General features: G+C 31.6%; 2 protein-coding genes across 7 annotated transcripts; one reads left to right on the top strand and one right to left on the bottom strand.

Moving 5' to 3' along the window:
• Positions 1–564: 564 nt before the first annotated feature.
• Positions 565–20683, bottom strand: LOC122520542 (transformation/transcription domain-associated protein). 6 transcript variants are annotated; one of them, XM_043640617.1, is made up of 14 exons: positions 20440–20683; positions 19934–19971; positions 19170–19258; positions 13859–13948; positions 12563–12735; positions 12190–12489; positions 11912–12106; positions 2703–11822; positions 2458–2632; positions 2150–2381; positions 1953–2046; positions 1326–1874; positions 1023–1236; positions 565–948 (listed from the first exon to the last, which is right to left on the bottom strand). In XM_043640617.1, the coding sequence occupies exons 5-14, from the start codon at positions 12686–12688 to the stop codon at positions 605–607; spliced, it is 11349 nt and encodes a 3782-aa protein (XP_043496552.1). In that variant the 5' UTR covers positions 12689–12735; positions 13859–13948; positions 19170–19258; positions 19934–19971; positions 20440–20683; the 3' UTR covers positions 565–604. The 6 variants fall into 6 exon arrangements, with proteins under 6 accessions (XP_043496552.1, XP_043496550.1, XP_043496551.1 ...); XM_043640615.1 differs by lacking the exon at positions 19934–19971; XM_043640616.1 differs by lacking the exon at positions 20440–20683 and having other exon boundaries at positions 19934–20142.
• Positions 13127–21538, top strand: LOC122520545 (NACHT and WD repeat domain-containing protein 2). Its single transcript, XM_043640624.1, has 25 exons — positions 13127–13239; positions 13322–13410; positions 13887–14003; positions 14079–14282; positions 14369–14513; positions 14602–14827; positions 14899–15097; positions 15168–15410; positions 15485–15682; positions 15744–15883; positions 15944–16546; positions 16627–16732; positions 16798–16970; positions 17044–17263; positions 17326–17538; positions 17608–17809; positions 17890–18013; positions 18171–18524; positions 18590–18955; positions 19041–19246; positions 19308–19507; positions 19580–19749; positions 19829–19987; positions 20051–20240; positions 21191–21538. Exons 1-25 carry the CDS (start codon positions 13137–13139, stop codon positions 21338–21340), a joined length of 5100 nt encoding a protein of 1699 aa, XP_043496559.1. The 5' UTR covers positions 13127–13136; the 3' UTR covers positions 21341–21538.
• The last annotated feature ends 524 nt before the right edge of the window (positions 21539–22062 follow it).

Genomic DNA, 22062 nt, shown 5'->3' with positions numbered 1-22062 from the left:
ATTTATAATCTCTATTTTCTTTTTAGGCAAAGAAAGTAATCAATATAACTTATTCTTATATTAAAATAATTAATAGATACATATTTATAAATATTTATAATAGTTTATTTTCGTTCAGTTTTATTTTTACTACAAAATAATAGTAATTATTTAAATTATTTACAGCTGATTATGCACAGAGAAATCTTCATAGATTTTTATTGTACACGGATGTGTATTATAGCTTATATAACTAATTTAAAAAAGAAGACAAAAAAATAGAACTAAAATTGTAGACTACTTGTAAATATACAGAATATTTAGTTTTGCAGAATATGTGTTTTCCATACAATATTTCCAAGAATATAATAGAGATAATTCTTATAATAATATTTTTATACACCAGAAATCTTTTTAATTTTTAGTAGATACTATCATCGATGTTTTAAATGATAAATGGACGCGATGCGAATATAAAATTCAATTAATCAATATAAATATATATATATATATGTGTGTGTGTATGTGTATGCGTGTGCGCACGTGTGTCTCTATGAAATTATGGAAATATGTTTGAAATTTATATTGTTTTAGTACTTCATATTTTGTACATCACAGTTTGAATTTATAACCATGGATGCCAAGATGGATCCATTCTACACAAATTATCATGACTGTTAGCAGCAGCGACTAACGTGCTGACTTTACTGTCAGTTCCATCAAAATTAGCTAAGGAATTCAGTCTTGTTACAATCGCATTAACTGCATGTGTAACCATTGTTATCAATAATTCGCCTTTCATATCCGTTGGTGTCTGCGATGCGTTTTCAGCATCCTCTTGTTTTTTATTATGATCGGCTATAACTTCATCTCGTAAAATGGCACGTAGAATTGTGTGCACTTTAAAGGATGGTTGAACCAAACACCTTGCTGTAGCTATAGCGCTTGCTGTTAATGGTCCAGAAACACCTAGCAAAGAAACAGTATATATATTATATACAAATTTTGAAGAAATTTATTTCAATAAGTGCTTTTTTATTTACCTGTACTCGTAATAAATTCCAAGATATTGGGTGTTAAACGGAATGGAACTGGTCTGTTAGCATCTAATTCACCGAAAGTGTCATCAACATCAAACTTAAAATACGCTATATTAATGAGACCAGAATCTTGATGTACGTACATCATGTCTGGATTCAATCTCGTCAAATGAAGTACATATTCGGCAAAACACGCCAAAGATAATTGTAATGTAAACTATAAAAAATTAAAGAACAAAGTTAATTAATAATTATAGTTATTATACGCATTTTAATTTCTAATTTATGATCGAGAAAAACACTTACCATTTTTCTAAACGTCCAATAATCAGTTGCACCAGGAAATGTTTTTTTTGCCCAATCTTTAAGCATAGTTCTTGGAACCATACTTACTTGTACTTCTCTCAATATATCTCGTAAAACTTGATGACTTGCTTGGGTACCTCTTGCTTGTACAGATGCTAATCTATCGTAATACTTTGCTATAGGAGCATCATGCTCTACATTTAATTTGACACATCCTTGTTTATAAATATCCAGCAAAGAAATCGATGCAGGATTATCTTCGACCAATCGCATTTGCGGAGAAACTGCTACGACACGTGGTACAGTGAAATGCAAGAATCTCCTCGAAGTTTCTTTCTGTTTTGCCAAATAATGATTTAACATTCTCAATAATTGTAGAACACGTTCTTCTCTTCGTGCATCTCCTAAGCCTGCGTCATTGACCACTAAATAAGGATAAAGACGACCATTGTGACCACGTATACGCAATCTTCTAGCAGCAGTATTATGCCGTTGAACAACTTCAACTCGTGGCATAAATCTAGCTATCCTTACGTAATAATGAGAATGCTGAAAGAGTACAATGATTTCATTAATTAAAATATTATGATCAATTGAATATGTCGATAAATACTCTAATCTTCTTACTTTAGGTAATAAAAATTCTCCAGGTAATTCAACTTCAGCAGTCTTAAGACTAAAGTTGCTTAAAAATCTACATTTTTCTTCAATTAAAAATGACCTGGAAGTACTGGATATGTTAACATCATTGTTTAAATTATTACTTAAATTGCTTAACACTTACTTAAATTATTATTTTTAGGTCATAGGCAGTGCAAACTTACTTTGGTAACTGTTTAGTTTTTCCTTCCAGAATTTTGATCCATTTCTTCAATTTACATATTAAATTGTGTAACAGTTGTGCACCAGGTACAGTAAAGTCAAAATCACTGGTAAACTGACCCTTCATTTTTTGAAAAACAGGATCCTGAACAGTCGCTTGTGCTCTACGTGCCAAGGATTCTGAAGCGGCAGAACTAAATGTGTTGTTGACGTTTTGAGAAGAAGATATGTTTTCTATAATTAATTTAAATTTGATTAAAACAGTTTCTTTCTTCTCTTATGTATTGTTAATCTTTGTAAAGATACTAACCGATACCAATACCAAAAGTAGAAACAAGCTTCTTTACAAAATTCAAAGTATGTGGAGTTATAATAGCATCACTAACAGCTCCACGACTTTCAAATGCTATTGCATAACATTTGGCAAGACCCTGTTTTAATTGTCTGAGTACTTCTTCATACCATGTTTCTCGGAACCAAACCATCTGAATTCAACATTAATATTATAATAATATAACAGTTAACATATTTTTTAAGTAGAGTATTCTCACCAACCTGATCCACTATGCCTTCTAAACTCGACAAAATAGTTGGATGAATATCTCGTTGTAAGTGCATGATCTTAGAACATCTCCACATGGGCGGTGTAGCTCTAATTGGTACATTTTCAGTTATTCCTTGTTGCTGTACATTTCCAGTTGTACTTCTACCTTCTACTCCGTCATGCATCTTCCCAGCTAATTCAGCACTTTTATATCTCTCACGCTGTTCAATCTTCAATGTAAGATATAGAGTTCTGATAGAAAAGTATACTGCTTGTGGAAACATTCTTCCAACTTGACTCAACAAATTCAAAATCACATTGCCATCGTGTCGAACAAGACACATCAGTAATTGTGGTATCCATGGTAGCCATTGTATCGGTGGCACTCCTACTGCATATTTATCAACAGCTTCCATGAGAGAAGATTTATCATCATCGTATGTAAGCAACCATAATACTTTAGCAAGATATTTCCTAGATTTCGATTCATTTTGATGTCTGCAGGCATGTAAGAAACAAGTAATGGCTGAAATACCAATGGATATTTGGCGAGCATCACGTGTAAATATATGTTCCAAATAATCACCCCAAAGTGCCCAAGCTTTTACCAAAGTATCATGTAATTGAACAGCTGCGGAGAAGGCTTTATTAGCATCTTCCGATCTGCCGATTTGTGATAATAACATTCCTTTTAAAGCATAAAATTCAGCAGTCATCTCTTTAGTAAAATATCTCAAATTAGTTGATTCAATGACTTCTAAACCTTCTTGAAGTTCATTCTTTCCAGAAATTGAAGCCATTTGGAGGTAACATTTGACTTGTTGTCTGATTTTTTGGAAACAATCAACTATAGGCACACTAGGTATCGTATATATTCTTGAGAGTGAATCTAAACAAACGCCACATAAATTATGCTTTCTAGCTATTTTTCCGAAGTGTATTATGGCTTGGACAGAAGCATGAACTCCTAACATTGAATGGTTCGTTGTCTGATCTTGTTGCGAGTCATAGTGATTAGAGATGAATGTATAATGATGTTGTCGCCATGTAAAAATGTCTGACCAATGGCTAAGATCATCAGCTATTACTGGTAATCGATTGCGCCACGTTTTAACAATAGCTTTCATATCGTGCAATGATGTACTTCTTCCATGTAAAAGACCCTGATGTATTTGCATAGCTTCTTGAAGTTCCATTATTTGTTGAGCTGCTTGAAGTAACGGTAAATGAACATGACTTACGATATGAGGTAATCTTCGCCATTCTCGCATGCAAAGACCTGAGGCTAATTCTACATATCTATCAACGGCATTTAAATGTTGTTCCTCGGTATGACATATTGATAGAAATCCACGATATAGATTAACTTTCCAAGCCATCTCTTTAGGACAATTATGTTCTACTTGAGCAAGAGCTTCCTTCATTAATGGCCAATTAGGAATACGCCAAGAACTTTCCAAAATAAGAAATGGATTTTTCTCAGCTTTCTTGCTTCCATATTCTAATAACAAATCCCATTGATTCAATTCTTTTGCACATCTTATCCAATGTTGTTCCCAAAGAATAGCTTCACGTTGTATTCTGAACGGCGCTGGCGTTGAAACGTAATCTTGCTTAAATTTAGTCATTGCAGAATCATATGCTGCTTGTGCTTGTTCAAAGAATCCTTGTTGCTCTAAGGCAGTTGCTTGAATGGTTTCCTTATAATGTGCATGCTTTTGCCAAAGACCCGACCACATGTCTTCTTCACATAATAAGGAATACATATCGGATAATGAATCAAGAACTTCAGCGTGTGGACTGTTATCTGGTTCAAAGTCATAACAATCAGGTTCTCTTTTAGTTTTAAATTGATTATATCCATTGTCAAATGCCATTTGTTCCAAGAGCAATGTCATTCTATGCCAAAGATTATGCGATCTACCTAAGTACTTCATCAATGCGGGTCTCATCGGTACAGGTGGATTACAATGAGCCAATGATTCAACAAAAGTTGCTATTGCACTGGGATGACAGTCCTTTTGTATTATATGAGCACCACTACAAACAAATGGTACAACTTCTGCAATTAAAGTATTATGTTGATGTTCATTTAAAATACTCCATAATTTTGGAAAAGTATCCAGCCATACGCGTTCTGCCAAGTTTGTGTCCATATGACAAAGCTGTATCGCTGCTAATAATAATAGTTCTGTCCTGGTTTTCCTAGTGTTTTCTATAAATTCAACCTGTTTGTCAATTAATTGGGTCAAGCTAGTTTTTCCAGTAGTTATAATTTCTTCTGGAACTGTTGTTGAATCAGAATTAGAGAGATCTAGGTTAAGAAGATCTTCTTTTATATCATTTGATTCAATATTATCTTCAGGTTCTTCTTTTATGATAGGACATGCAATAAAATTTGTACGCTCTTCACTATCTGCCATATTTATTATAGACGTAACACTAGGCAATAATGTATCTTGATTGGCCATTTGTATTTGGGTAGTAGAACTAGTAGTAACAAGAAGCAATTCGATGCATTGTTTGATCCAATAATGTTGACCTATTGCATCCCAACTTTGACTAGATATAATGTATAAAAGTCTATCGTGAAGTCGTCTTCTCATTGATCCATCAAACACTTCAAAGAATTTAGCTCGAATAGCTGGTTGAATACATCGCAGACCAGCAAGAAAAGCAGGTTCCAATTTTGTTGTCAGCTCCGAACCTTTAAGTGCTTCGTCTCTATATATGTAATTGACTAATTCCAAAAATTGTCTGTTTAGTTCCAAATCATCGGTAAAACGTTTTTCAACATACTGCATCATTTTAACTAATAAAATAGATTTCTCTCTTAAACTTGGCGTTTGATTCATAGCTATTGGGCTCTTGTTTTTCATCCATTCTTCAATCATCTTAGTAATAGCCTTCATTACTTTGATATCTTGAGTTTTTTCTATAAGACCTACGAGAATAGATCCTATAAATGTTTTTCGCATATCCACGCCCATTACAACAATACGATTTTTAACAAGATCCAAACTTAAAATCAATAATTCACTGCCAACTGGATTAGTCTCTGTTTGCGTGGAGTGTAAGTGGTCTTTAGCCATTCTATGTAAAACTCTCATAAATGGTGTTATCAATCGATCAATGTAGCTTTGATTATTTGTGCAAGCAGCTTTCAACATCATCAGCGTTCCAAATAATGTGGTAGGAGTGGCTGTAGTATTTTTTTCGTAACTTGCCAATCCATCAACGATAAATTTACCTATCGCGGTATATAATGTATCTAATTCTTCGTATTTGGAGGTAACTGTAGATGAAGTAGGTTCTGCTGGGAATATAGTAATTAATCGCGACAATAAAGCATGAACTAATCTTATAACTTTAGTATTACTGCTTGAAATGCAAACACTTATACCACGTTGTAAGGGTTTGAAACTTGCAAGAATTTGTTCTCTTTTCATGACGCTCAGTAAAAATGTCAAAACTTCCAAAGCTGTGCATATATTACCATAATTGGGTTGTGGATTATCTACACTAGCAAGTACTTTATCAAGCCATGCTAATTTCAAATCACCACATTGTGGCCACACGTCTGGTTTTAATGCCATTCTTAATAATGCAACACATCGTCTTGATAATTGTTCACCAGGATTGCCATGGATTGTTGACACATCATTTACTTGACATGCTAAACGTAATAAGAAATTAAGAATTGCATCAGCGTGTGCTCTTTCAATTGGTTTAGTAGATCCTGGTTCTGTTCTTGGTAACATTACTGGTACTGCAGAGTTGCCAGATGTAGATTGAACAGACATACGTTTCATACCCATTGAATCTTCTGATATTGGACGTTTTACTCCACTTGTTCCTGTTCTAGAACCATCAGATTCTATTTCAGCCTCATCTTTTATTCTGTGCAGTTCCCATTTTATGATTACTTCTGCTAATTCTACAGCTAATCTTCTATGTTCTATTGTAGCCGTAGGACTGAATCCCAATCTTTGTATTGAATTTACTATGTGCTGTACTAGGTGATATCTTACGGGATAATAAACTTTATAATGTCTTACAACCAATTGCAAAATATGAAAAAGTTGTTGCATTGAATGGCCTTCTTCCACAATGATTTTTTTTGTCCAATGCGTTAACATTGTATTACCATCTTCCATTCTAACTGGCATTGCTGGTGTTAAAATTTCTAATGCTTGTCTTACAACGCTTCTCGCATCCAAAGCATGTGCCTTTAATAAACTATGAAATACTTGAAGAACTATTCTTTTATGAATGGCAAATTTGGCAATGATATGACTTAAGAGTAAATGTCCATGGTATCTTGTCGTAGGATCTACGCAATTTTTGCCTAATAAACAAGGCCAAGCAAAAGTCATCAAACGGCGTAATTTGATACCTTGCCTTTTATTAGTTACATCGTGTATATGCGGCGAAGCTTGCTCCACTAACAAACATGAAAATTGCAGTAAAAATATTCGTACACAATCTGCAGAACCAAACGGATTGTCTGGATCAATAATTTTACTGATAAAAACGGATACCACGTTTTCTGGATTATCTTGATAAGGCATAGGTTGACCTCCCACTAATTTTGTACCTTCTCCCCTTTCAAAACTTACAGCAAAGCATGGAATAATAATTAATTGAAGAACATTAGCTTTAAGCTCTTGTGATAAATAATTTGTCGGAAAATGATCAACAAATCTAAAGAAGGCACTGCGTTTCCATTCTACAGTATATTCTTGTGCCACTGTATGCTCCAAAAAATCTCTAAGAAATTGAAAATCTGGTATAAATCTATCGCACGTTGCTCTTAGTAAATTAAAAAGTAAATCTATATCGTTGGGATCATGACGGAAATAATGTAACAAAATCTTGACTATAAGCTTTGGTTCTTTCCAATGGCAATAATCAACGCTTTCTACTTTTTTATGTAACGCTTGATATTCGTCATTACACCAGATTTGTTTCAAGGCACTCACCAATTGAGTTTGAGTGGATAACCATTGCTCGTCATACTTAATCAGTACGGAAATAATTTTGATTGCTTGATGTTGAAGTTCACTTTTTTCACTAGGTAACAAACTTGAATTTGTTTGATTAAATGCATGAAGCATAGTAATCAATCTTGCTGTACTGTTATGCAGCGCATCACGGAATGGTTTTCCTTCTTTATGTTTAATAAGAAATTCTAAGTATCTGCTCCATTGTTGATCCTTTATGTTGTTGTCATGTAAAAATAAATTAAGTGTGTCTGTTGGATACCGTAATAAAAATTGCATTAAAGGTATACGGAAAGGACTGGACACCTCTACGGTCAATGTTTTTTCTGTCTGCAAAATAAGCCTGCATAATACATCTATAAATTTAGGTGTAGCTGTTGGAATCTCACGAAAAATTCCAATAATAACAGCAATTTTTTGTTCATTCTCTTCAGATTTTGATATACCTTTATGTGCATGAATCAAATTTTCTAATAATTTTTTCAAATGCTGCAATAATTGTTCGCACAGTGTAATACTGAAGGTGCTAGGAAACAATTGCGTCAAGTATGACAGTCGTTTAACACAATTCATAGTTAAATTTCTATGATCTCCCAATGTCAAGAGCATTGGTCTTATGACAAGATGAACAGATTCCATTTCAATTTGGAAACCTGCTATAAATTTCTTCATGCATTCGAATGCAGCTTCTTGCAGTTCCACATTAGGTTTTTCCATAGCTTTGTAAAGTACACCAAAGATTTTTTCTCTGCATCCTACGATGTAATGACAAGCTGACAATGCTTTGAGTGCTGATTTTCTAAGAGGAATAAGATTTGCTACAGCTTTGTAGCAAGGCAACTTGTTCAAACTCGCATCTTCCGCTTCGCTGAGAGCTAAGAGTTCTTGAAAAAATACTTTATGTTCCATGACGCTAAGATCGATAGTAAATAAACGAGGATTTAAAGTAGTACAAAAAGTATTGCCATCCATTAAACCTATTTGTGCATTAGCAGGTTGATGTCGTAATAAATGCTTTTTTGGCGGAATCATGTCCGCCAAAACTTCTTTATGTGGTTCCATAACTTCTGTGATCGTTTTATTTTGTATCTCAGCAAGTAATCTTAATGAAGCCATTGCCTGTTCTCGTACCAATGTGTGTGGTGAAGTAACTTGTCTGACCAACTCGTGAGTAACTTCGTATAAACTTTTATTTTGGGCTTCTATCAACTCTGTATTTCCATCTTGAATACCAGGATTGACACAAACTCTTAACATTTTTTCTAAGTTAGCTTTGGCCATATCGATAGCACCATTGGACACTTCTTCCGTTAAATCCATCATTACGAACATTAATGCCTTTAGAAAAACGAAAAGATGATTTAATACCCATTTTGTTGCCATTCGTTCGAAAAGAAATTTGATGGCTATACAACCACCCAATTTAGCATACCAGGCACGTTCGTAACACAATGAACACATTCTTTCAGCCAAATATTCCATCAATGGCAATTGACAAGCTCTTTCTTTAGAACCTAAAATATTGGTTGCTGTTTCCAATATTAACACTAATGCCAAATGACCAGGCTTGTAAAGGTCTTTTTCTTCGTGGCCCATTATTACAACAAGGGCATCTATTAATACTAAGGGATCTTGTCCTTGCATACATACTTGTTTTCCAGTTAAATAAAATGGTCCAGCTTGCTGTGCAATTGCAACCATTGTATAGTGTCTAACAATGGATACCATAGTTCCAAGAACTAAATTGCGAAGTTCTTTGATTTCAGCAGCAACAAATAAGCCCGTTAAAGCAGTTTGCTGAACATTTCTTGCAACTAAATCAGGACATTTATAATGAGGTCCTTGTTGATGTGGAATCTTGCCTTCTTTAAAGCTGGGGTGCATAAACAACTTTTGTAATATAGTAGTATTGTCATCCAATCTTAAAGATGCTGCTAAATAACAAGCAATAACTTCCCAACATTGTTTGCGGTAAAATGTACCTGTTGTATTCGATTTAAGTGCATTAAATGCTGTATCAATTATTTTTTCAACAGGAAAATTAATTGCCTTATATGCTTCTTGGAAATAGACAACTAAGGCGGGTGAATCAGTTTCACGATCATTGTACTCTAATTTTTGAGGCTCATTCATCATTTTACGATTTCCTCCACCAAATTTACCTAATACTCTGAGTGCTACGTGCGCTTGATCGGTAGAATTAAGTAAAGTTCTCCATAAAGCTTGCATCAGATCTGCACGTACCGGCTGTATGTGTTCATACAAAAAGTCTGGTTGTAAATTATCAACACATAGTTCGAGAGTTCTTAAGCCTTGGCTAACTAAACAGTAGCTTCCATTAAGCGCAGAAACGAGAGGATCCATCAACATTGGGAGATATGGTAAAAGTGAACTTAATCTTACTGGCACTGTTAAACACAATTCAACGAAGAGATCTTTCATATGCTGCCTATGTAAACCAGATTGCAATCTATTTAATCCTTCCAACATATTAGGAAGTAAAGGTAAAAATTCTTGATACAAAAGATCGTGTGATCCCCCGCCAATTGATCTAAATAGAGCACGTAAAAGCAAAAAATAGTTATAAGGCTCCTTAGCCGTCATAGCTAATTCTATAGCCCTATTAACAATTTGATTCAAGTGAGGGCGTAGCATATGTTCATTTTCGGCTGGAAAAAGTGATACACTACCAAAAACAAGTTTGAATAATCTCAAATATAAATTGCTTCTTTCTACATTCGATCCCATATCACTCATTCTTTCTAACAAATATTCAACTAATATTGTAGCAAACGTTGACGATATTGTTGGACTGGAGAGAAAAGCACTTCCAATTATTTGTAATGTGCAGTTTTTAAAAATTCTTTCCACCATGTAATCTATAGACGTAGAAAATATTTCTTGAAATGTCTGTGGGCTCATTTGAGTAAACACGTTGCCAAATAATTCCAAAACTTCTTTTTCTTCTCTTGTTCTTATTTGCGATTGCGCTGGTCTACCAGGTTGAGTTATAGCTCCAGCATTAGGAGGAGTTAATGTATAAATATCTAATGCAGGTAATGCCCATTTAACTAATTTTATATAAATTAATGTCTCCTTTGGTTGGAATTGATTAGGCTGTATTACTTCGCTTGATTTACTATTTATGCAATTAGATGTAATAGCCTTGGCACCGTGTACTAAACTCTTCACTAAGTTTCTGTAATCGGCTACATTAAAACTCATAGCATGAGAGATAGGGAATCCAAATTTTGATTTTCCAGTTTCTTTTTCCTCTGTTAGATCTGGTATAACTGGTTTCGCTTCTTCTGTCTTGATATCTAATCCAACTGGTGGTAGTTGTTTAACTTTGGTACGTAAAATTGGTAAATATATTTTAGCAATTGTCTTAAATTTGAAAACAAATACCAAAAGTATACGCATTAATAATTCTCTTCCTTGGGAACTATTTTCAGCGTCTGATCTCTGTCTAACAGTGTCTACTAGATTCATCAGTAATTTACAAGATACCATTTGAACTGCTGTTGGAAGACTTTGATCGAGCAAATTTTTGCTATACAAATGGACAGCTCTTGAAACATCATTCAATGGCAGTAATAATCTGACATGATGCACTAAATCAGCAAGAGTTGAATATGCCAATGGTCTAAGAGATTCTCGCGTTGTCCATCCACGACCAATAAATACGTCTTCATCAAAGAAACATTCCATGTGTGGTATAAATTTATTACGTAAATCTGTGGCAAGTATATGCCTAGATGCGATCACCAATTCCTTTCGCAAGTGTGCAACTTCTATAGGACAGAGCATGAACAAACCCAGTATACCTTTCACTAATACTGTACTATGTTGTGATACAACATCTTGATAAACTCGGATAACATATGCCAAGAAAGACAACGTCTTTATTTGCGCTCCCATAAAATCAACAAATACTTCTTTGTTAAATCCAGAAGATGCACGATGCTGAAGACTAGGTTGTAACGTGATGGTAGTTATTACAAGTGGTATAAAATCAGATACATCCTGATGAACATTTTGCTTATACAACTGGTTCATAAGCACAACTATAATAGGCAGTTCTTGTAGTACTTTGAGAGATAATACCGCCTTTGGAATGAGATTATACTATAAAAGATGAAAACACACACACATATGCATTATTGTTTATATTATTTTATTCTATTTATTTTATTAAATAATTTATATTTACTTACAGTAACAAGGGTACCATCAGCTGCTTTCTTTTCAATTTGTATAGCTGTAATAGTGAATGTCTCTTTTAACAGAACTTCTATATTTACTTCAGATAAATCCTTTACTATGAGCGGTGGACGTGGCTCGAATATATTTGACAAATTCTCTGGTAACTCGCTATAAACCGATTTTACAAATTGCAGAAAATATTGTATCTATGAATAAAAGTATTTATAAATTAATACAAAAATAAGAGTATGATGTAACATGTATGATGATAAAGATAAGGATTTATTACTTCAGGATTAAATGTTGGTTTATATTGTTTGTGAAGCTCAATAATAATCCTCAAACATACTAATACGTTTTCTTCGTTATCTGTTTCTAATAATTTAGACATAAGGCTTAAAATTTGTTTAACGTATGATCGGAGATATTCATTACTTGGAAGCCTGTGAATCATTTCGAGAATAAGTTTACGAACTTGTTGTATATTATATTCTGATATAAAATGAGGCTCTCCTTCCTGTAATATTTTCAAAAATATTTTCATCATGTGATCCAAAAATGCTGGGTATTGCGAAGAACACATGATGACCTAAATAAAAATATAATGCTATTACAATTAATAATAGTATTATAATATTAATATATAAAAGCAATATCAATACCTCAAAATTTTCAGACAATTCTTGTGCAGCCTTTAATTTTGATTCATCTTTAGAAACAGGATCTGCCAACATGGTCACGTATGACCGATAGGTATTCATTTGCGTTACAGGATCTGGTGGTGCCATATTTGCTTTGAAATTAAATTGCTATTAAAGATGATCCATTAAAACACCTGTTAAACATATGAAATAAAAACTTAAAAATGTCTCATTTAAAATAATAATAGAAATACATTTGTGTGTGAGAAAATATGTATATATGTAGTTAGATGGATGTGCTAGAAGTATTGGTAAATAAACCTTAGCAACCATACTATTACACTTGAGAATGCATTTAAATATACTTCTGTTACTTATGTTAGTATCTTAGACAACTCATTCTGTTATGCAGCAAATGTACAGTAGAAAGAAAATATTTATTTTTGTTTAAATTATTGCAAGTTATAATATATAGTAAGCCATATATAATTTTAATTTCAACAACATTTAAATAAAAATTATAAATTACAAGATTTTAATAATAATAATAATAATAATAATAATAATAAAGAATTAAAAGTAAAATATATAAAAAATGGATGAAACAACCATAGATTCAATCTTCGCAGGATCTTTAAAATCATTACCTGCAGTGAGCTCAAAAATAGTAAGAATATTTACAAGTTCTACATTCACTGGTAAGTTTTTATTCATTAAATTATAATACTATAATATACGTAGATATACATGTATTGGATACTAACATCTGATATATTTCAGATACAACAATGGAAAGGAATACATTAATGGCTCAATGTTATCCTAAAATAAAGGATTATTGCAGAGAAAAACATGGATTAGAATTTCAAGTAAAGTATTAATTAATTGAATCATTTAACTATAAAATAATGTTGCACAAGATGATACAATACTATACGATATAGAAACTTGTCTATAGATATTTACAGAGAAATTGATTTTCATTGTACCAGGTACTAAAAATATGTAGAGTATTTCTATACAGGGCGTCCTAGTTTTTTTCTACAAAATTTTTTCCTATAAATAATATAATTTTAATAATTTTAATAAATATAATTTTCTCTAATTTTTATTATAAGTAGAAATAAAAAATGATATATAACATTTTTTAAGTACTTTTGCTTATAGAATATGCTGGTAACAAAACTAGGACATCCTGTATATCTATAACATATGAATAACTTTATTTAGCAAGCTGTAAATGATAAATTAATTTATAAAGTATTTAAATTACTTATATTATAGAAAATAATTAATTATGCAATAAAACTTTCTTACTGAATACTCAATTATCCTTTTACGTTAGGTAGTGGATATGCGTTGGGGTGTACGTGATGAAGCTACAGATGATCACATGACTACTGAACTCTGCATGAGAGAAATAGAAAATTGTCAAAGATTATCTATGGGACCAAACTTCGTGGTAAAATATTATATATAATTAATATTATACTGTATAATCAAAACTAATATTTTTGATTAATTTTTATCTATTCAGGTATTTTTAGGTCAAAAATATGGATATCGTCCTATACCAACTTACATACTCAGTTCAGAATTGGAAATGATCAAAACAGAATTGGATAATCAAGGAGTAGATGTTTCTGTCCTTGATCAGTGGTATAAAAAGGATAGCAATGCTGTACCACCAACGAGTATTTTACAACCCATTTCATCGATTTTAAAAAACTTTAATAACAAAGTATCTACTTTATTTTTTTCGTATAACAAATGTTGGCATTTTAATGAATACTTTAAGCTACTTTTGTATTTTATTTGAATATTTAGAGAATACCAAAACTACAACAAGAAGATCAAGCCATTTGGTGGGATACTATGGTGAAAATGCAAAAAATCTTCAGAAAAGGAGCACAATCTTTATTTAATTCAGGAAAATTTGATAAAGATACAATGCACAATTATTTCATGTCCGGTAAAAATAAATAAACAAAATTTTATTTTATAATAATTATAGATAAAAGAATTTTAAATATAATGCGAGGATAATAATTTTTTACTAGTCACCGAAAGAGAAGTAATCAATGGAGTTTTAAACGTGAAAAATACAAAGAATCATTGTTTGGCTTATGTACGATATATAAATAATATAAATCTCCAAAACTTAAGGAAAGCAAGTTTATTTATAGATATAGCTAATAGAAGTTTAGATAACGAAGCTTGTAGATTATTAGCCAATCTTAGGGACGAAAGATTGCCTGACAAAATTGAAAGTACAAATTTGCAAAGGTACCTATATCATTTAAAACACGATTAATGTTCTAATATGAATCTACATTCTTATTTATTTTATTACACAGGTATACAGTAGAATGGATCGGCAGAGAGGGTTTGGATCCTGAAACTCACAGCGAGTACCTTCAGCATTTTATAACACATTTCTATCGAAATATAATCAAACTAGTAGATCGTGCCATGCGAAAAGAAGATAGCTCTGCTCAAGGACAAATTATAACAGAGATTTTACAACATCTGCATGCTTGTAATAATTCTGTTAAGGTAATTTTTTGTATTGAGATAAAATTAATGAAGATAAGTAATGAAATATTTAATCATATCAATCACGCAGATATTTTATGGACGTGAAGATATATTGGAGAATATTAAATATCATATGTTAGGCGATAGTGATAAACCGTTAGTTCTTTATGGAGAAGGTGGATGCGGTAAAACATCTTTACTGGCAAAAAGTGCAGGTTTATCAAACACTGTATGGCTTGTAAATAAAAAGCCTATTAGTATAATAAGATTTCTTGGTACAACTCCAGACAGTAGTGCATTGACTCCAACACTTATTTCCATTTGTCAACAAGTAAATATGACAACATTTCTAATATATTTTATCATCTTATACAAATATGTGAAAGAGACTAAAATTTTTTATAGATTTCATATAATTTTATGCTATCATTTGAGGAAATACCAGACGATCTTGTACCGCTTACAGCACATTTTAAACACTTGCTTACTTTGGCTACAGAACAACAACCAATTTTGTTATTTCTCGACAGTGTGGATCAATTAACAGGCATACAAGGAAATAAATTATCGTGGCTACCTACTAGGCTTCCTTTGCATTGTAAAGTAAGTGTTATTCTTTACTTATTTATTTGTTATTATGTTTTTTTAATTTTTTTTTTTTTAGATGATACTATCTTGTGCGGCTGAAGAATCCAATCCTCTAATTTCGCGAGATTACCAATTGTTACGTAGAATGATTGATACAGAAGAAAATTTTATAGAAGTTACAGCTTTAGGAGAAGATTTAGCCATGGACGTTATAAGGTATACAAATAATAAATTTGAACAGTATTAATAATTAATGAGCAATCATTGTTTTCACAGAATGTGGATGAAAACTGCGCACAGAGATCTAAATAATTATCAGTGGCGTTTAGTAGCAAATGCTATATCCAAATGTTCTTTGCCAATTTTTGTTAAATTGGTCTTTGCTGAAATATGCAGGTGGCGTAGTTACACTAAACCAGCAGATACTCATTTAGCTAATACTGTGATGGATAGTATAATGATGTTATTTGAAAGAATAGAAAAACAACATGGCAAAATATTAGTTTTTCATGCTTTAGCCTATATCACAGCAGCTAAGTCAGGATTATCTGAATCTGAACTTGAAGATCTAATTTCATTGGATGATAAAGTTCTTGACGATGTATATCAATATCATTTGCCACCTGTTAGAAGAATCCCACCTCTTTTATGGACAAGAATAAGAAATGATTTACCCAATTATTTAAGCGAAAGAGAAGCCGATGGTGTCAGCGTTCTTAATTGGTATCACAGACAATTTAGAGATACAGCTAGGGAGAGATACTTTAAGAATATGAACATGGCAATGTACTTTCATTCAATGATAGCTGATTACTATCTTGGTATTTGGGGTGGTGGTATACCAAAACCTTTTAAATTCACAGAGATACAAAGACATCGGTAAATATTTAATACATTTTTATATTTTTAATTTTTGCATAAATAATAATATTTAAATGATGATATAAATGGGAATTTAGTTTTAATCTGGCAGATAAAGAAGGTCTAGCAGACAGAAAAGTACCGGAACAGCCTTTGGCATTCTATTCAAAAGAAGGAACCATTTCCAGATATAATTTACGAAAAGTATATTGAAATTATTGAACAATAATTACTGAAACTAAAGATAACTAATGTTTCTTTGATTATAGTTTGGAGAATTACCCTTTCATTTGGTCAGATCGCGTCGTTTTAAGGATCTGTTTGAAAATGTTTTGTTTAATTACGAATGGCTACACGCTAAGTTAAGTTCTTGCCCATTGCAAGCTGTACTTTCTGATTTTGAAGATGCATGTACTTTCATTGACAACCAGAATCTAGTAAGGTAAATTATAATTAAATAATAATAATAACTTATAATATGTATGTGCATAGTTATTTATGATTTTTTTTTTTAGGGAATTAATGCTAGTAGCTGATGCATTGAGATTAGGTGGAGCAATTCTAGGAAGTCATCCAGACATGTTAGCTCCTCAATTAATTGGTAGATTATTGCCAGAAATAGGTGGAAATGTTAATGTTAAAATGTTATTGCAAGCTTGCGACAACGACGGTGTTAAGGATTGTGCTTTGCTTCCGCTCTATCATTGTTTACATACACCTGGTGGACCATTAAAGGTAATATAATAACAAATTAAATAACATTCAAAATCGAATTATCATGAAATATTTGCTTACAGTATTCTCTCGAAGGTCATCAATTTGCTGTATTTGGATTTTGCTTAACGTCCGATTACCGTTATGTTGTTTCAATATCTAATAAATTTATAACATGGGATCTTAGCACAAGTGATATGACCAGAGATGTTAGTCCCGGCGTAGAAGGAATAATGCAGCAATTAGTATTAAGTCCTGACAATAGATATGCTGCTGCTTTTACAACTAATGATCAGGTATCATTTATTCTTACTACCATGCACATGTATACTATTTTCTATTCTTTATATAAAATATTTTTATAGACTATCGTATTAAATACTTTGACTAGCGAATTTGTTATTATTAATAATCCACTGCCTGACGAAGAACACGTATGTGGAGTGCATTTAACTAATCAACACGCATTTATATATGGTAAAATTGGCTGGTACAAATTTGACTTGCGTGGAAATTTACTTGGAAACTATACCAACCCTGAAGATTCTAACAAATGGCCTATATTGCGTAAATAAGAAAAATCATTTTTATATATATTTAATATTTAAACATTAATATCTAAAAATAATTTTTATTTATCTCTATAGATGTAGAATATACAAATTTAGATGAATACAGGATTGTATTTTGGTCAGGAAATATAGAAGATCCGATTATGCTTTTACATACTTATAAAAAAAAAAATGCATTGGAAGTCTTTCATTTTCATAGGTAATAAAAAAATAAAAAAAATATATTTTTCATTTTATATTAAAACATTTATTTTGTGAAATGTCCAATTTAGAACTGAAAGTAATTGAAATTATCTAACGTTTCATATTTAATGAGCTAATATAATAAAAAGAACATAATTAAATGAAATTTTTAGTGCTATGGTCATAAATAATCAAAAAAACACTTTATATGCGTGTACGACTAAGGACGTGTATAAAATTACAAAATATGTGATAGACGAAACGTCTGCTTTTTGGGAAAAAAAAGAAGACATACCAAGAGCCTACAATGACGATGTAGAATATCTTTTACAGTTAAAATTGGATAAAGAAGAAGAATGTCTCTTGGCAACAACAGGAAATGGATTTGTTGTTTGGTTTTTGGAAAGTAAAAGCGATGCACACGTACTGATGTTACCAAATGGAGTACGAAATATTAGCACACGAATGATGCACTCTAATTCTATCATGGTCAGCAGTACAAAAAATTATGCGGTTGCAGGTGTAAGGTATGTTTTAAAATTCTGTTACAAGTAAAAAGGAAATTGGATCAATTTACGATTTCTTTTTATAGAAAAAATTTGTATGTTTGGAGCCTGGAAACGTGTGAATTATTAAAAGTATTAGATGCACATTTTGCCAGAATAATACAATTAGAAGCTTTAACTGTTGGAAATTGGAATAGCGTGGTGACTTCAAGTATTGATAGAAGTGTTAAAGTTTGGAATATTAATAACATATTTGAGCAAGTACATGTCATAGATAGACATGAATTACAAATTGATATGATCAGTTTGGCACAGGAATCTAACTTGGCAATTACAGTTACAAGAGATTGTGTTGGTATTTGGGATCTTCAATTAGGAAAATTAATTTCTAAACTTGCAGATAGTCCCTTAGGGGCAATTGTAACGCATGCTTCTATAACGCATACTGGAAAGTAAGAAATTAATAAAACTTTATAAAAGATTATAAAGATAATCTATTAAGTATAAAAATTTATAATAAATCTATCGATGTTTTAGATACATTGTATCGGTAGAATCTGGAAATGTATTAATTTGGAATAGAATAACGGAACAAGTATTATTCAAAGGAGAGCAAGCAAATGTTAAACAACTAAAATTAATAGAAAATTCAACTAAATTTCTTACAGTTTCCAGGCCAAATAATCCAACTGGAGTAGAAAGTATGAGAACCAATGCCATACTTATTGCACGAAGTATTCCAGGTATAAACAGAACTGTCAAATTTAAAAACAAAAAAATAATTAACATCACTATAATTTACAGATGGTACAACAATATTTTCGTTTGAGTACACTGTACGAAGTCACACAGGAACACCTTTTAGACAAGTTCAAATAACTTCTGACAATTCACATTTAATAATACCAGCAGCTGACAAAGGCAACAGGGATTGCATTATCATTCACAATGCGAAGACTGGAATATTAGTGAATAAAATACCGGTCAAATTACCTGGATTCAAAGTATGTAGGATATTTTAATAAATTAAAATTCTTTTTCAATAGTGTGTTATATTAAAAATACTACTTTTATAGGATATAATTTGTATTACACCAATGCCAAACAAAGGTCACTGGGTAGGAATTATAGGCTCAGACAAAGGTGCTATTCTTGATATAAATAAGAAGAAATTTATTCGAGTTGTTCCAAAATGGAGTGGAAATATTAGTAAGGATGGTAAATACACGCTGTATGCTCCTAGCAGGTAACGTCATTAAAAATTCATTAAGAATTTCATTTATTAGATTTTACATTTAGATTGTCTTAATTACTTATTACAACAGAGGAGGTTTAGAGCTGATAGAATTAAAGAAAGGAACAAGTGTTAAAACATACATTCCTAAAGTAGCAGAAGGAGTATTTACAGTAATATCAATGTTTAATCGTACCAATGAATATGTCCTTTATTACCACAGTGGTCGCAAGACTATAAGAGTATTCAGGTAAATTAGAAGAGAAGAAGATAAAAATGAAAAAACAAAATATACTACAATTTTAATTTACAGATCATCAGATTGTGAAATGATAGCGAACTATAGAGTACAAGCTGAATTGAGTGCTATTGATAGTACATATGATGGCAAGAGTATTGTATTAGGAACAGTGGATGGTTGTGTATCGGTGTTAGCAATAGCAGATCCTAAAAAGCAAGAAATGAAAGAATATCTGACAAATTTACCATCACGTGATGAGGAGGTAAGTAGAATAATATTTGATAGAAATACAAGTGCATATTATTTTAATGAATTATTTGTTGTATACACTGATTAAATATTAATTTAATGTGTATATGCAACAAATAATACAAAAATACTATTTAACCTATGAAACAAATGATAAAATAGGAAAAAAAAGTAAGCAATACAAAGCAGATCAATTGAAAAGTATTACTTACATTTTTTTTCTTTGTTCCTTGTAAGCTTAACAATTCTTATATTGAAAGATTTCAATCTAAATTAACAGCACATGCTAATTTAAAAACATCAGCTTGTTTTTGTTACGAGTACGTATCTTTTAAGATTAATAACGGAATAAATAACTAGAAAGTTACCAGAAGATATCACTCCTTGACGTTCATTATTCGTCAAGATGGCTGTCATGCACATTTTAGCGACCTCTGGTGGTACTTTGATAAAGAAACTCTTAACTTGAATGGAATTTGAATTGAAAATATATTATTAAATAATGAACTTATAGAACATACATTCACACACACACACACACACAAATTCCATATAAATTTTGTTTCTTTTCATAAATTTAACTAGTCACAATATTTTATATAAATGTTCTTTGCGATAAACAAAATGATTGAAACAAGTTAACTTTTTCTTTTTTTTTTCTTTAGATGCGTAAATTTGTTTAATTTTTAGATAAATTTGTATGGAATTTTATAGAATTATTTCTTATGCTTTTTGTTTTCTATATATAATTAAATCATCATCATCATCATCATTAGCCTATACTGTCCACTGCTGGACAAAAGCCTCTCTCATATTGAGAGGTTTTTAGCCTTAATCTTCCTCGCTGGCTAAAGAAGATGGTTTAAGGATGGTGTGTTAGGGAAATTTATAGGTTTAGACCGCTACCCGCTACCTTAATATAATTAAATACTATTAACAAATTTTTATGTTTACTTCTAATAGTGGAAAAAGAAGATGGAAAAGCAAAGAGCGGCTATTAAATTTAAAGCTGCTGCTAGAATCGCACGTGTTACACACGGGATGAATACGAACATGCGATCTATAAATAGTACAACCGAAACAATCGAAGAAACGGAGGAAGATATAGAATAAATAAAAACAATAAAAATAAAAAAAAATAAATAGAATGTTGTGTGTACTTCTTAGTCTAGAAAAAAAGAAAAGAAAAATAGACTAGTAGCTATCATGAATCTTCACAGATGTCAATGAACTTTATCTTTATTGCACTCTAAAGATTAGAAAAATCAAAATATTAGGCAAAAATAAATGCAGCACGTTTATGGATATTAATTAACTTTCTTTTTACTGAACTAAGGATAAAAATATCTAAAATATTAGGTAAAAGTAAAGACAGCGCAATTATCGAATTTATATTACATTTATTTATGTCTTTTCTTGTAATTGTTCTTATAATCAGTTTTTATTTTTTCTTTTCCATTCCATTCACTTTCTCTCTTTCATACACTTTTTCTCCCACATTTGCTCTCTATCTCTTAGAAAGTTTGAATGGTAAAGGGCACGAGGCGAATTCTGTTAATGGATTGGACAAGCGATGTCAACTCTTTTAAAATACAAGATCAACTACGCTTTACCCTTGCACAAGTCGAATGGCCTTTTCATTTCTAAATTACAGATTCTTTTACGATTCGCCTTGCGCAAGGGGTAATTTCATTATTATTATTATTTTAATTATTTCTATTGTCCTCAACAATAATTAATAACTGAAAACGTCTCGTGCCGATACAGCCAGTTTGATATCACCTGGCAGCATTATTTTAATATAAATTCTTGTGTTCCATATTTGTTTGTTCGTG

Source organism: Polistes fuscatus, unplaced genomic scaffold (assembly GCF_010416935.1).
Source record: "Polistes fuscatus isolate 324 unplaced genomic scaffold, CU_Pfus_HIC Scaffold4, whole genome shotgun sequence".
In the NCBI taxonomy this organism is placed as follows: Eukaryota; Metazoa; Arthropoda; class Insecta; order Hymenoptera; family Vespidae; genus Polistes; species Polistes fuscatus.
Note: the sequence above shows the minus strand (reverse complement) of the source record. Positions and strands in the feature narration are given on the sequence as shown.